The 14190-nt window shown below is 35.7% G+C and overlaps 2 protein-coding genes, 1 long non-coding RNA gene and 1 pseudogene across 5 annotated transcripts; 1 reads left to right on the forward strand and 3 right to left on the reverse strand.

The window, feature by feature from the left end:
• Positions 1 to 473: 473 nt before the first annotated feature.
• LOC104711141 (pentatricopeptide repeat-containing protein CRR2, chloroplastic) lies at positions 474 to 2778 on the reverse strand. Its single transcript, XM_010427822.3, has one exon. The coding sequence runs from the start codon at positions 2633 to 2635 to the stop codon at positions 659 to 661; it is 1977 nt and encodes a 658-aa protein (XP_010426124.1). The 5' UTR covers positions 2636 to 2778; the 3' UTR covers positions 474 to 658.
• A 1511-nt stretch (positions 2779 to 4289) lies between these two features.
• Positions 4290 to 8086, forward strand: LOC147938568 (uncharacterized). Of its 3 annotated transcripts, none has more exons than XR_015567419.1 (4): positions 4290 to 5349; positions 5488 to 6917; positions 6995 to 7208; positions 7847 to 8086. It is a non-coding gene; the product is annotated as an uncharacterized LOC147938568 (long non-coding RNA). The 3 variants fall into 3 exon arrangements; XR_015567421.1 differs by having other exon boundaries at positions 7011 to 7208; XR_015567420.1 differs by lacking the exon at positions 7847 to 8086 and adding an exon at positions 7551 to 7838 and having other exon boundaries at positions 6995 to 7504.
• Positions 8087 to 10300: 2214 nt separating this feature from the next.
• On the reverse strand, positions 10301 to 13022 carry LOC104715343 (uncharacterized). The gene has a single exon (XM_019230184.2). It carries the CDS (start codon positions 12928 to 12930, stop codon positions 11416 to 11418), a length of 1515 nt encoding a protein of 504 aa, XP_019085729.2. The 5' UTR covers positions 12931 to 13022; the 3' UTR covers positions 10301 to 11415.
• Positions 10524 to 11150, reverse strand: LOC147938569 (protein VACUOLELESS GAMETOPHYTES-like; annotated as a pseudogene).
• Positions 13023 to 14190: the final 1168 nt, after the last annotated feature.

A 14190-nucleotide genomic window follows, 5' to 3' on the forward strand; every position in this document is an offset into this window, starting at 1 on the left:
TTTTGTTTATAATGCATGCTTTGATCCTATATAGCGTGAACCGTTTGGTCAATTTGGGTCGATTTCTATTTTTTTTTACAATTTTCCTTTTCTTTTTTGTTTGTTTTCCATTTTCTATTTAAGCGTTGTTTTTACTGATTTAGAAAAATGGAAATATTGAGTGCGTAAGTAATAAAAATATGATAGTTAATGTAGGTTATTAATTACAAAACAGATGAGCGTTATCACCGCTAGTTCTCCAACACTTCTCTCAATTTCAACAAAGGGAACCAATGGGCCTGTTCGCGTGTAAACCATCTGAATCTTACTATCTGGTTCAAACAATACAGAAACCTTTAGGTCGATTCACTAAAACCAGAACCTGTAGCTTAATCAGGCTGAAGCAGCGAGCGACTGCAGTTATTTAATATCCAGGAAGCAGAAGCTTACACAGTAAACGCATGTTTAGAGTTTCGAACCGAAGGCAGAGTGAATGAAATGAACACACTTTTTCTGTTTATTGAGAAACAATATGATAGTAACAATGATCCCAACAGCTTTCGTTGGCATATATTACAGGAATTATCTAAGTCTAACCTGTTCGTTATTTCTTTTGGCCTGACTAAGTCCAAGAACTCTGGTCAAGAGATCACAAGCAATCGTATAAGTCCCACAAGTATTACCAGTAATCTCCACAAGAACACACTCCATTCTTGAACCTATGAAACCGGTTCACATCTCTAACTAGAATCTCCTTCTCCATAAACTTTGAGATGAACTTTGTAAACAAGTGACAGTCCTCGCACAAACGCAAGTTCTTCGTGATTCTGATGGGCTCTCCTTTTGATGTATTTATCAGCCCAAACGCCAACGCCAATTTCTCACTGTGTCCTAACACTATCCTCTCTTTCTCTTCCGTCTCAAGCTCATACAGAACTCCTTTGGTCTGTGGCATGTACCCTTTCTCCTTCATATCTTCGGCTAACTTAACCAAGAAAGCATGAATCTGTTCCATAAGAGGGTTAAACTCATCCACCGAGACAAACGAGTACATTTTCTTCCTCACTTCCATATAGCACCGACCAGGCAGCTTCTGCAGTCCCCGGTGTTCTACGAGCTTCTTCACTCTCTTAACCTCATCCCACATCTGAGCTTCCGCGTAAATGTCTGCTAACAACACATAATTCCCTGCATTTTTTGGTTCAAGTGCGAAGAGCCTTCTACTTGCCCGCTCTGCAAGCTCAACATTCCCATGAATTCTACAAGACCCAAGAAGGGAACCCCAAACCTTAGGCCCCGGTTCAGTCCTCATGTCTTGAACCATCTTTGCTGCCTCGTCTAACCTATTCGCCCTACCTAACAGATCAACCATACAAGCATAATGCTCGACTTGTGGTTTTATCCCATGGTCTCTCCACATTGATTCAAACAGTCTTTTTCCTTCTTCAACAAGACCCTCGTGGCTGCAAGCTCCCAAAACGCTGACAAATGTTACGGGAGTTGGGGTAGCCCCATTGGCTAGCATCTCTTCAAATATCTGAATTGCTTTCCTTCCATACCCATGAACACCATAACTTGATATCAAGGAATTCCAGGATACAACATCACGGTCATGCATTCGATCAAATACTCTTTGTCCCACTTCCAGCTTACCACATCTACCATACATTGTCACAAGAGCACTAATCACCGGCAATATGGAGTCAAGCCCCCGTCTGAGTATGTACCCATGAATCAATCTCCCTTGCTCTAAAGCCGCAAGCGAAGCACAAGCTTGAAGCACACTCACCATAGTCACAGAATTAGGAGATGAATCTTTGGTCTCTGTCATCATTTCACGGAAAGTCCTCAGAGCTTCAAAAGCTTTCCCGTTCTTTGCATAGCAGGCAATCATTGCGCTCCAAGAAACAACGTTTTTGACAGGCATTTCACCAAACACATAGCTAGCATAATCCACACAGCCAAACCGAGCATACATGTCCACCAACGTAGTCATGATATAAACATGCGAATTGTAACCGCGTCGGGTAAGATGCGCATGAATCTCTTTCCCTTTAGTGAGACAATTCGCTGTGCATTCAGATGCAACACAGGCCTTGAGAACATAAGTGTATGTGAACCTATCTGACTCAACTCCAATCCTATTCATCTTCCAATACAAACCCAACACTTCTTCTCCATGACCCGCTAATGTAAGCGCTCGAAACAAAGCGTTCCAGACATATATAGTTCTTTTACGCGTTTTATCGAACACCTTCCGTGCATAATCCACAGAACCCAAATCTGAATACATACCAATTAGCTTCGTAGCCAAAAAAGGATCTTGATCAGACCCATTGTCCAGAATATGTCGGTGAACGCGTAGACCATCAGAAAGAGAGCTCCGATGACCGCAGCAGAGAATCAGAAGCTCGTAAGTTTGCTGACTCGGGCTTGATTCCTGAGACAAGAGGCGAAGCGCTTGTTTAAGCTTACCATCTTTGCATAACGACTGAATTAGCTGATTATTAGAGATTTTAGCTCCGGCGCCGGAGGAAGTCGAAGGATTGTTTAAAGCAACGGAGCACAACGGTGGCTTCAGAGGACAGCGAGGTAAGAAGTTAGCTGTAGTATAATAATTCGGTTGTATTACTTGAGGAGGGTGAGATAGAAACATTTTCCGGTGATTAAGCTTTTTCCGATGTGTTTTCCCGGAAAATTCCCAAAGAAGAGGGCCAGAGGGGCTTTTACTTGCCGATCCTACCACTTCCACTAGTTTCTCTGCTACTTCCGTGGTTGGTTTACACGTGCCAATCACGTGGTAATAATATGGGCTTTTTTGGATCAGGTCCATATTTGAATAGCTTTGAAGTGGGTTGATTGGTTGATGAGGTTGAAATTGAGGTTGGAAAAAACTATTCAGTCCGTTCAACTTAAGAAGGTTGAAAAAATAAACTAATCCTACAGCCAAAATGTTCAACTTGTTTAACCACTGTTTTTGAGATGAATGAATTGAATATTATTCAATCTAATTTTGTTCAATCGATTTTTTCAATTTTAAGCAACTATTTGCAGTCTAAGTTTTACGCAGCATATTTTGCACCGAGAATAATTTTCTTCCATGGCGGCCACTAGAGGTCCACCAGTATTCCGGCGAGATCCCAAATCAAACACCAGTATGCAATAAATCATAATAATAATTTGGTTCTTTGTAAAGCAAGTACATTAAAAACCTCTATAAATTAATACACACTATAGATTAATAAATTTTGTTTGTCCCAAGTCATGTAAAAAATAACAAAACTCGATAAGATAATAAGATAGTATCTTTTAAAAAACATTATGAAAAATATAATCTCAATAATATCATAAATTAATAATTAAACACATTTATATATATATATATATATGATATTATAATGTATGCATTAAAATTTTGAATAGAGCTCATATCTATATAACGATTGTTATGTTGTATTTTTAAACTATAAGAATATAAAATAGTCTATAACATGTCATAAAAATAGCTAAATAAATATATCATGTTCATTTTGATAGTCTTAAGGCTTTTATAATACAATAATTGATATTATTATTAGTAAATTAGAATTTAGGTATGTCATATGTATAATTGAATTTCTCAATAGTATTTATAATTTATTGTCAATTCCAAAATCATAAACTTTATAACATGCGAAAATCTAATCTTATTCTGCTAAAAAATTTCCAATCATAATTTACTGAATTTAAATAGTTAAAATATATCTATAAATTTATAATTGTTAATAGGGGCATTCTCAAAAATGCCCCTTTTTCCATATCTCTTTTTAAAAATACCCCTTTATGTTGACCATTTTTAAAACTACCCCTCTTTATATACAAAATGACCAAATTACCCTTTTTGAGTGACAGCAAGAATGTACAGTCATCAAAATCGAAAATATTTTCCCGCCAAAAAAATTTCCCGCCAAAATTATTTTTCCTGCCAAAATCGAAAATTTTTCCCGAAAAAATTATTTTTTCCCGCCAAAAAAAAAAATTTTCCCGCCAAAATCGAAAAATTTTCCCGCCAAAAATATTGAAATTTATACCTTTTAAAAACCTTGTAAATGCTTTTAAAAAACTTTTAAAAGCCTTTACAAGGTTTTTAAAAGGTTTTTAAACACATTGTAAACGCTTTTAAAAACCTTGTAAATGCTTTTAAAAAGCTTGTAAATGCTTTAAAAGGTTTTTAAACACCTTCTAAACGCTTTTAAAAACTTTTTAAAAGCATTTAAAAGGTGTTTAAAAACCTTTTAAAAATTTTATAAAAACTTTTACAAGGTTTTTAAAAACATTGTAAAAGGGTTTAGAAGGTGTTTAAAAACCTTTTAAAAATCCTTTTAAAAACCATTTGAAAACCTTTTAAAAACCTTTTAAAAACCTTTTAAAACCTTTTAAAAACCTTTTAAAAATCTTGTAAAAGCGTTTACAAGTTGTTTAAAAAACCTTTTAAAACTCTTTAAAAAATCTTGTAAAAGCCTTTACAAGGTGTTTATAAGGCTTTTATAAGGTAGAAACCTTATAAAACCTTTTAAAAACCTTGTAAATTTTTTTTGGCGGGAAAAATTTTGGCGGGAAAATTTTTTTTTCGAAATTTTTTATCAAAAGTTTTTTGACAAAAAAATTTTTGGCGAGAAAATATGTCGGAAATTTTTTGGCGAGAAAATTTTGTTTTTCTTTTTATTGAATAAAATAATTTTCATCTAAGGGTAAAATGGTCATTAAAAATTAAAAGAGGGCATAAATAAAAATGGCCAGAAAAGAGGGTATTTTTGAAAAGGGGTATATCAAAAGGGGCATTTTTAACAAATTCTCTTGTTAATATATGCTATAAATTTGTAAATATTAATATATATATATATATATATATAAATTAATATCACTATAAATTAATAAAATAGCATGGTCCTAACATTATTAATTTATAGAGGTTTTAATATAAAAAGATCTAGAAGATCACAAGATTAATAACAATAAATTCTATATTTATTATTTAAATATTTATATATTTGCATTCGTTATAGCTTAGGAAACTCTTGTACTATATAATTTCACTTAATCTAAAACTTATAATTATGAGAGTCAGTCAATATACTATTTCCTAAACACTAATGTGTTCTTCTCTTATCAACCTTCAACATGGTATTAGAGCAGGTTATGCTCGAGTTGCGATCTAACGATCAAACTCTATTTTAAAAAAATATTCATCTATTTCTTAAGCTATATGCTCCAAACACTTCTTTCTTCTCTTTACTGAAATTTACCAAGGGCCGGCCAGTGTTGGTCGACACCAGAAGGGTGTCGGTCGACACCAACCTGTTAGCAGGCGACTGATGCTTGTTATTAATGGTATGTTGTGTTTGTTTGTTGTTTGTTAAACATTGGTTTCTCAATTGCTTGTGTGTATAGCCTAGTAGATGGGAGGATTGTCTAACTAAATATTTGTGATAATACTTACGCATCTCAATTGTTATTTATGGTGTGCAGGTATGTGACATGGAATCATGGCGCTGAGGAGGAGGATGATCTAGGGTCTCGTTTTTGTGTTGTTGATTATATTGTTTATGTTGGAACCTTGGATAGGAATATGTTAGGTTGTTGGTTATGGTTTATGTTCTGCTATGCATATTGTTATTTTGGTATTTGTGGTTATCGGCGATTGGTTTATTGGTTGGGTTGTAATTAAATATTATGAGATATTTAATTATATTATTATTATTCTTATTTAAAAAAATGGGTCGGGTTGTTTCGGTTTGGTATCAGAGCCATTACGGTTCTAGGGTGGTTGAGTGGATTGGTGTTAGAATTGTTTGTTTAAAGGGAATTTAATTGGTGGAATTATTTTCCTGTTGCTTGGTGCATGATATTGTGAATTGTTGTTGTGTGATGGAAATTGAATATGAGTAGATAGTCAATTTGTGTGAGTATGGAGTCCTAGAATCATCCTCTTCGAGCCTTCAATGAGATTCCACAGTCAGATGTGTGCTTTGTGTGTGGTTTCTAATTTGTGTGCTTAGCCTTCTGTTATGAGTAGTGCAGATTGTTAGAGGTGAGGGAACTGCTGGTCGTGGGCGCGGTCGTGGTCGTGGTCGGAGACAGATTCCCGAGGCCAGTGTTAGTGTGACCTAGAGTATGGCATGTGAGTAGGTGCCAGAGTCGCAGGTTCATCCTAGAATATCTGGAGACCAGGCTGGTGTTGGTATCGGCAGGGCTGGTGGGCTCGGTGTCAGTACCGGATTTGCCCCGGGGATAGGGGTTGCAGCGGAGGATGCTCGTAGAGAGGATGTCTTGGCGGGATTGCTAGCTCAAGTGTTGGTGCGGCTTCCAGCAGTGGCGGATAGTGTGCATACTCTTGTGGTGCCGCCAGCGGTTGGTGGGCAGTTTCCAGTAGTACCGCCAGTGGTTGGTGGGCAGGATCCAACGGTGTAGCTTGTGGCTGGGTTGCAGGCAGGCGTGCAGCCGGGGACCAAGATAGTGGATGCTCAGTATATCCAGATATTGGTGCAGCTACGACATGTGGGTGCAGGATTTTTCACAGGAGGCACGAATCTGAGTGTTGCAGATGAGTGGAGAGAGTGGATGGAGGATATCTTCCAGTCGCTTAGGTGTCCTGATCACTATCGAGTGGACTTGACAGTGCACTACCTGCCGAGAGATGCACATGTGTGGTGGAGGTCGGTGACGGCCGGGAGAGTGCAGCGTGAGATGACTTGGATGGACTTTGTGGGGGAGTTCAACGCTAAGTATTTTTTGCAGGAGGCACTTGATCGCATGGAGGTGCGGTTCTTGGGGTTGACTCAGGGGAACCGTACGGTGCGAGAGCTAGACGCAGAGTTCAGTCGGCTTGTGGTGTATGAAAGCCGGGTATTAGAGCCATATTCGGCTCATGGGAGTATCGATTGACACCATCAATTATGGTACGACCGGGTGGATTTAAATTGTTGTTTTGGTTCAGTTTGGTTTAATTGGGAATCTCTAACTGACGTATTTAAAGGCAAAACTCGACCTAGGTCGTGGAAGGAGGTGGTTTTGCCGATTCTAGAGAGAAAAGAGAGAAGAGAGAGTTGTCTTGGAGGATTTGGAGATTCATTCTAACATGGGTTGGTGAGATATGTTCCTGTGGAGTGGAGATATGGTGCTAGGAACGAAAGTGAAGCTTTCTAAGTATTGGATTCGTCAGTTCGGGTCAGAAACTTTCTACAAAAGAGGTGAGTGCTTGACCATGGCTGATCTAAGTCTGAGAATCCTTTGTTTTGCTTGGTTTGTTGTTGTTTGTGTTGTATTTCTTGTATGTTTGTGGTTGGTTGTTGGTTCCCTTGAGTTTACAGGGCCTTTGGATGAGTTTTAGACGTTTTTGGAGGTTTTGGGAAGCAGATCTACGACTTTTAGCTTCGAGCACAACGTGTCTGCGGAGTCGGTGTCGATCGACACCAAGAGGTGTTGTCGGTCGACACCAAGGACCAGTGTCGGTCGACACCAGATGGGTTTCGCTCCACACCAAGAGGTGGTGTCGATCGACACCAAGAGGTGGTGTCGATCGACACCAAGAGGTGGTGTCGATTGACACCAAGGGCCAGTGTTGGTCGACACCAGAAGGATTTCGGTCGACACCAAGAGGTGGTGTCGGTTGACACCAAGGGCTAGTGTCGGTCGACACCAGAAGGGTGCCGTCGATACCAACCTTTTCAGCAGGCGTCTGATGCTTGTTTTTCCTGGTTTGTTGTGTTTGTTTGCTGTTTGTTAAACATTGGTTTCTTAGTTGCTTGTTTGTATAGCCCAACAGATGGGAGGATTGCCTCACTAAGTATTTGTGATCATACTTACGCATCTCAATTGTTGTTTGTAGTGTGCAGGTATGTGACGTGGAATCATGGCGATGAGGAGGAGGATGATCTAGAGTCTCGTTTATGTTTTGTTGGTTATATTGTGTATGTTGAAACCTTGGATAGGAATATGTTAGGTTGTTGGTTATTATTTATGTTCCGCTGTGCATATTATTATTTTGGTATTTGTGGTTTATGTGGTTATCAGGGATTGGTTTATTGGTTGGATTGTATTTAAATAATATGGGATATTTAATTATATTGTTATTCTTATTAAAAACGGGGCGGGTTGTTTCAAGAACCTCATTGGAAGAGTAAACGCTATTATTGACAATCTTCTGACCTTTTATCTTTAGAAGAGTTCATTTCATATTCATATCCCATGAAAATATCTTTTTGAAAGTTCTAACGTCGAATGTGGATCGTTGACTTAATTATAGAGATCATTTAAATATATTGATATCCCACATTAAATGCAAATATATAAAATTTCATGAACAATTTTAGTGATATGTCACTACAACGGGGTTGTTCAAGTGCATCACCTGCCATTACAGAATTTCCGACCAAGTCAATAATGCTTAGATGGGGGAACTGTTAAGCCTGCCAATGAATATCCATTCTCTAATCCAAGTTACATATTTTTCTAAAACCTCATATGTTATTTTCGATCAGATGTTAATTTTGTGTTGTATCTTCAACTTCGTCTTCTCAAAAATATATAGTGTACTTTAAATATGTTGTTTCTGCCAATGTTTTGAGTTAAAAGAATTTAAAAAATTTAATAAAATCTCAAGCTTGTTTTATATTCTCATGTTATAGAATTGTAGTTCCAGTTGATAATATGTCTTTTAAGATATGATAGACAAATCACATGTCACTTTTTGTAATGACTTACATATCATTTTTTAATATATTTTGTGACCACTGACTTTGGTTTTTTAGATTGAATACTTTTTCAAAAAAAAAAAATTATAGTTTTCTTAGAAAAAGTGTGACCCTTACAATATTTTCGTTTTAGATCAAAACTTTTAAGTTAAGTTGAGTAATTAATCTTTTATATTTTTTAAGTGAAATATAATAATAAATCTTTGTAGTATATGTTTTTTAGATACTAATGTTTCACTTCAATTTTATTTTTATGTTTGGATTTTTATAAATACAATTACATAAATTTGTTTTTACTTTACCATGCATTAAAATCTTACTTCCATTCTAAAACTCATTAACCCATTCTAAATTTTTGAATATGATCAGTTTTTGGTTAAAAATTGAATTGATTGATACATTAACTTTAGATTTTATGTTCTTTTTATAATAATGTGAATTAATTTGTTAAATTATTTTTGTCAAAAAATAAAAATTAGTAATAACATGAAAAAAAGGAGAAGAGAGAAAAGTCAACTTTATATATCCCCTATATATTAAAAGAGAAACATTCTTCAAGAAAAGATGACGAGTCGTCGCCAGGGAGCTTTGTGCTCAATTTCTTACATGTCCTTAATATTCTATAATATTACATATAACTGTCATTACTATTCAATTTATTTATATACATAATATTTTGTTCCTATAAATTCTAAAATCCCCTATATATTAAAAGAGAAGTATTCTTGAAGAAAAGCTGACGTGTTGTCGCCAGAGAGCTTTGTGCCCAATTTCTTACTTGTCCTTAATATTCTATAATATTAAATAAAACTGCCATTGCTATTCAATTTATTTATATACATAATATTTTGTTCCTATAAATTCTAAAATTGGTAAATATTATTTAAATATTAATAAAGATTATCCCGTACATGTTTTCAAAATTATTTTCAAAACCTATGTATCATAATATAATAAAAGATTATAACATGAGAGGTAAAATATATATTTAAATCATATCTTAAAAAATATAAATAATATTATTTCTTATTGTTCAAAATTTTTTGACCAAAAAAAAATTGAAATTAATTTTGAATAATAGATATTGGAAAATCTTAAAAAAAACAATTTGACAGCATCTTAAATTTATTTTAAACTATAAAATATTTAAACTTATGCAAATCCTAATTTTCAGTTTTCCATATAGAAAATTTCTGATATATAAGAGTAATGTATATTAAAGATTCCTTAATTTCCAAATTAACATATTAAAAAATATAAAATCTTATATATTTTTTAATATTATTTCTTAAAGATTTCGAGGGACGAATTTTTATAGATAAGAAAATATTATACCCCTTATGGAGTATGGTTACCGGAACGAGTTTGACCCGCTTAAGATTTTAGGTCATTCTTGAAGTTTTATTCTTTTTGATGTTTTTATCCGTTTCATAATTTACAAGTTTTATACAATTATGATTAATCACTAATTCGGTAAACGTTAGATTCGGGTATGTTGTTTTGTGAATCTTAATTTTATGTTGAAACCTTTATTATTTCAAAAATCACAAACTGAATGAAACCAAACTAATATAAGTTTGAACTGTAAATGATTTAACAAATAATTATATCTATAAATGTAACTTTACATGTACATAATATATTACAAATCTTATAGTAAACACAGTTTTTAAAATCAATCACGCACATACGTGCGGATCCGTACCTAATATAGATTAAAATAGAACATAAATATATACATTGAGGTTTAATTTAGAGAAAAACAACGATAGAAACTGCAGATACGATCATACGTTACGTACCGCACATCAATTATCTTGATGAACTACTACGATTTACATGATCCCAATACCCACGAGGGATTTCTAAACACTTGTGAGAACAATAGTAAGAGCCCTTCTCAGAACAATAGTAAAAGCCTTTCACTTGAAGAATATAAGGAAGCTTGCATCTTGAAGAACACTTGAAACAATGAGGCCTACAAATAGAAGTGTTGGGTACCACTTCTCCATTTGAGGTTTCGTCCAAGGAAATGTGCCCTGGTATGTGAAATGAGAAGTCTCCAACAACACATGAGACATGCAAAATGATCCCACACGGATTACATGTATAGAACCATTCTTTTGGATCTACTTTTGTTTCACATACCTCACACCAAAATTGACTATCTTCCTTATTTTCACCGTAAGACAAGTAGAGAGGATGATCGTCGTACCTTTGACTCATTACCTTTCTAGGCAAAGTAGCACACCGGAAGTCCAATCAAAACTCACACTCATCACAACATAACATACTCATGGCGGTATTTCCAACACATGCAGAGCATCTCGTATCCCCCATAAAACTGAAGAATTTGTAGTATAAAGGATGTGGATGGCTTTCATGAAGAAATGGTTCAAATATTGAACTGCAACGTATTAGGGATACAATATCCCACATTAGAAGTTGAGTAGGATCTTAAGTAGTATATATAAGATATGGGTCTCTCCACTCATTGCCAATTGGTTTTGAGTTGGAAGCCCACAATCTAACATGGTATCAGAGCCCGGTCCGCACATACTCAACCTAATCCACAATCGGCCCAGCCCAATAGTTGGCCCGCCGATTCATGCCTGAACATACCGAGATTGATGCCTAAAGAAGCCATCATCTCGAGGGGGCGTATTAGGGATACAATATCCCACATTGTAAGTTGAGTAGGATCTTAAGTAGTATATATAAGATATGGGTCTCTCCACTCATTGCCAATTGGTTTTGAGTTGGAAGCCCACAATCTAACACAACGTACATCTAGAGTAGCATAACCAGACCTAAGTTCATACTTGAAACCGGTGAAAAGCTGGGAACAAGCAGAACAACGTTTTCTATATGTATCAGCTGTCTGTAGAGTGAACGGTATGTTGTTGGAGAAATGCCTTATCTGTCTGGGAAGACTAGCACATGTTTCATGTAGAATAAAGTCGCATCGCTCACAACCATAATACGAATCGTCATTGATTTGGGAGACACAAGCGTCACAAAGTTTGCTTTCTTGGGTAGTCTTACCATCATTGTTGAGTCTTAAATTATGGCCATGGCTGAAATGCTTTATATGATTCTCATCTACCACTTCGAATGGCGCGAGTTCCTCTTCTTCTAGTGTTTCTTCTAGTTCTACTTTGTCCCACACATCATTTTTCGTTGCACATCTTGCATGAACAGCATATCTAGGACACTTTGAGCAAGAATAAGCCCCATAAAACCCATCTACTTTTTTACGACAAACTCCACATGTCCAATTCCCGTGTCCAAAATGACGAGTGTAAGAGATGCGATGATTGTGACGATTGATATTTATCAACCGGGGTAAATCAATACAATCCCGATGAATCATGAAATTGCATTGGAGACAAGCATTGCAAGTAAAATTGACAAGTCTTGGAACGAGGTGGAGGTTATGCTCATGTGTCGTTGGGCTCACAATGGAAACTGGCGGTGGGTTCGCCATACAATACTCCTTGCATATGGTGACATTACAAACATCGCAGTGATAAACTTGATCACAGTTGTAAGATCTCTTTTCAAACTTCTTCCCACAAAGAAGGCAATCCTCATGAGCATACCCTGGTGCTCCGTATTTGAACAACTTGAGGGGATGTTTGGGATGAGAAGTGTGGTACACGTCTGGAATGAGCCCGACACATTCCCAATGGAAGAATAGATTGCACAAGCGGCATTCATAAATTAGTTGTTGTTCTTCATTGATGTTGATATTCGTGTTGCACACTTTGCAATTGCGCTCTCCCTCTAGCAAGAATGTCTTTACGTTTTTGGAGAGTAGAAGTGGATGTTGATGCACTTTGGAATTGTCAATAGTAGTAGGTAGCAGTGAAGATGAGGATGAAGTTGAGGATGGAGATCTTCTTGCACAAACCAAATGCACGTAGAAGTTGCATATTGAACAATGATAACCAACTTTCAATACACCTGCACACAAACTACAACAAAACCGTCCACATTTGAGGTTGAGCTTGAGAGGATGTTTCCGATGGGAAGGGTGTTTGATCTCCGGTACAGACTCGACGCACTCCTTGTGGAAGAGAGTATTACAACCTAACTCATTGCAAATGTAGCCAGCATAAAAGTAACCGTAAACACCACATCCTTTACACGTATCCATACAAACTCGATCAAAGACGAACAAAGGATGGTCGTGAACCGGTAACTCTACTTTTTCCATGGCGGATTGAGTTCCAAAGCAGACAAATTAAAGCTCTCTACTCTTGTGATATCACAGTCGTCAAGAAAATGAGTTTTCTTCTTTTTTTTTTTTCCTTCAGAAAATGAGTTTTCTTCTTTAGTTTGTTAAATGGGAACAAGATTAGTGATAAACAATTTAATCTCTTAATCAAAAAAAATATATATATATATATATATATATATATATTTATTTATTTTTAAGTTGAACACTCACCTCTTGAAATAAATTATTTGTCTACGCTAAAGATAAGAAGAAGCAACTGAGTCTGACGAGGTTCATCGATACGTCGTAGGTCTAGTTCATTTTAATACTCAAAACTGTCTACAGCCGTCTCTATGATTGTTATCCTTGGTTATTAAATATTTCAATCCTACGCAATTCCAAACAACTACCTCATAGTTTATTGTATCACGTAATCATCAAACTTGTGAATCCAATATTAGTGATAAGGTTTTATTTTTGACCGTATTAGAGGGGTTTCATCACTTTTATATTCATTATTCAACGTACGATTTTAAAAAATAAATAAACAATGATTGAGACCCGTCCGTTTACCTAGTCAGTGACTGTGACCAATGACCAACGATTAGTCGCAGTGATTTGTTCTCTTTGTTCGTTTGATAGTCGCTACTGTTAATCGATGTGCTGTTGTTTGACAGTCGCTAAATATATAGTTTTTTAATTTGAAATTATTAAGTTGTGAAAATATATAGTATTTGTGGATTTTGGAACATTTGGAGAAAAATATATATATAGAGATAATAACTCAAGTGCCTTGTTTAGTAATCCGACAATTCTCAAGGATCTCTAGAGTATGTACAATGGGCAGAGACTCTCACAGGAACAATACTTGGGTTCACCCCTAGGGTGAATCTCTTCATTCATCCCCTTATAAAATAAGGAAATAAAATCTGTATACATTATTATAAAATTAAAAACTTAAACTACTCTTTAATAAACTCAAATCGACATATAATTTCGTTATATTTGAAAATCTAAACCCTAACCATCTCATTTGTGAACCCAAACTGACATATAATTTCGTTCTACTTGTAAAATCTAAACCCTAACCATCTCATTTCTGAAACCAAACCAACATATAATTTCGTTCCAATTGTAAAATCTAAACCCTAACATCTCATTTGTGAATCCAAACCGACATATAATTTTTAACTAATTGTAAAATCTAAGCTCTAACTATCTCATTTGTGAACCCAAACCAACATATAATTCCGTTCT

The sequence above is a fragment of the Camelina sativa genome, chromosome 9 (genome assembly GCF_030686135.1).
Source record: "Camelina sativa cultivar CO46 ecotype springtype chromosome 9, ASM3068613v1".
Classification (NCBI taxonomy): Eukaryota; Viridiplantae; Streptophyta; class Magnoliopsida; order Brassicales; family Brassicaceae; genus Camelina; species Camelina sativa.

Coding starts and splice junctions, on each gene's coding strand:
- LOC104711141 (XM_010427822.3), bottom strand. CDS start 2,635: ATGTTTCTATCTCACCCTCCTCAAGTAATACAACCGAATTATTATACT.
- LOC104715343 (XM_019230184.2), bottom strand. CDS start 12,930: ATGGAAAAAGTAGAGTTACCGGTTCACGACCATCCTTTGTTCGTCTTT.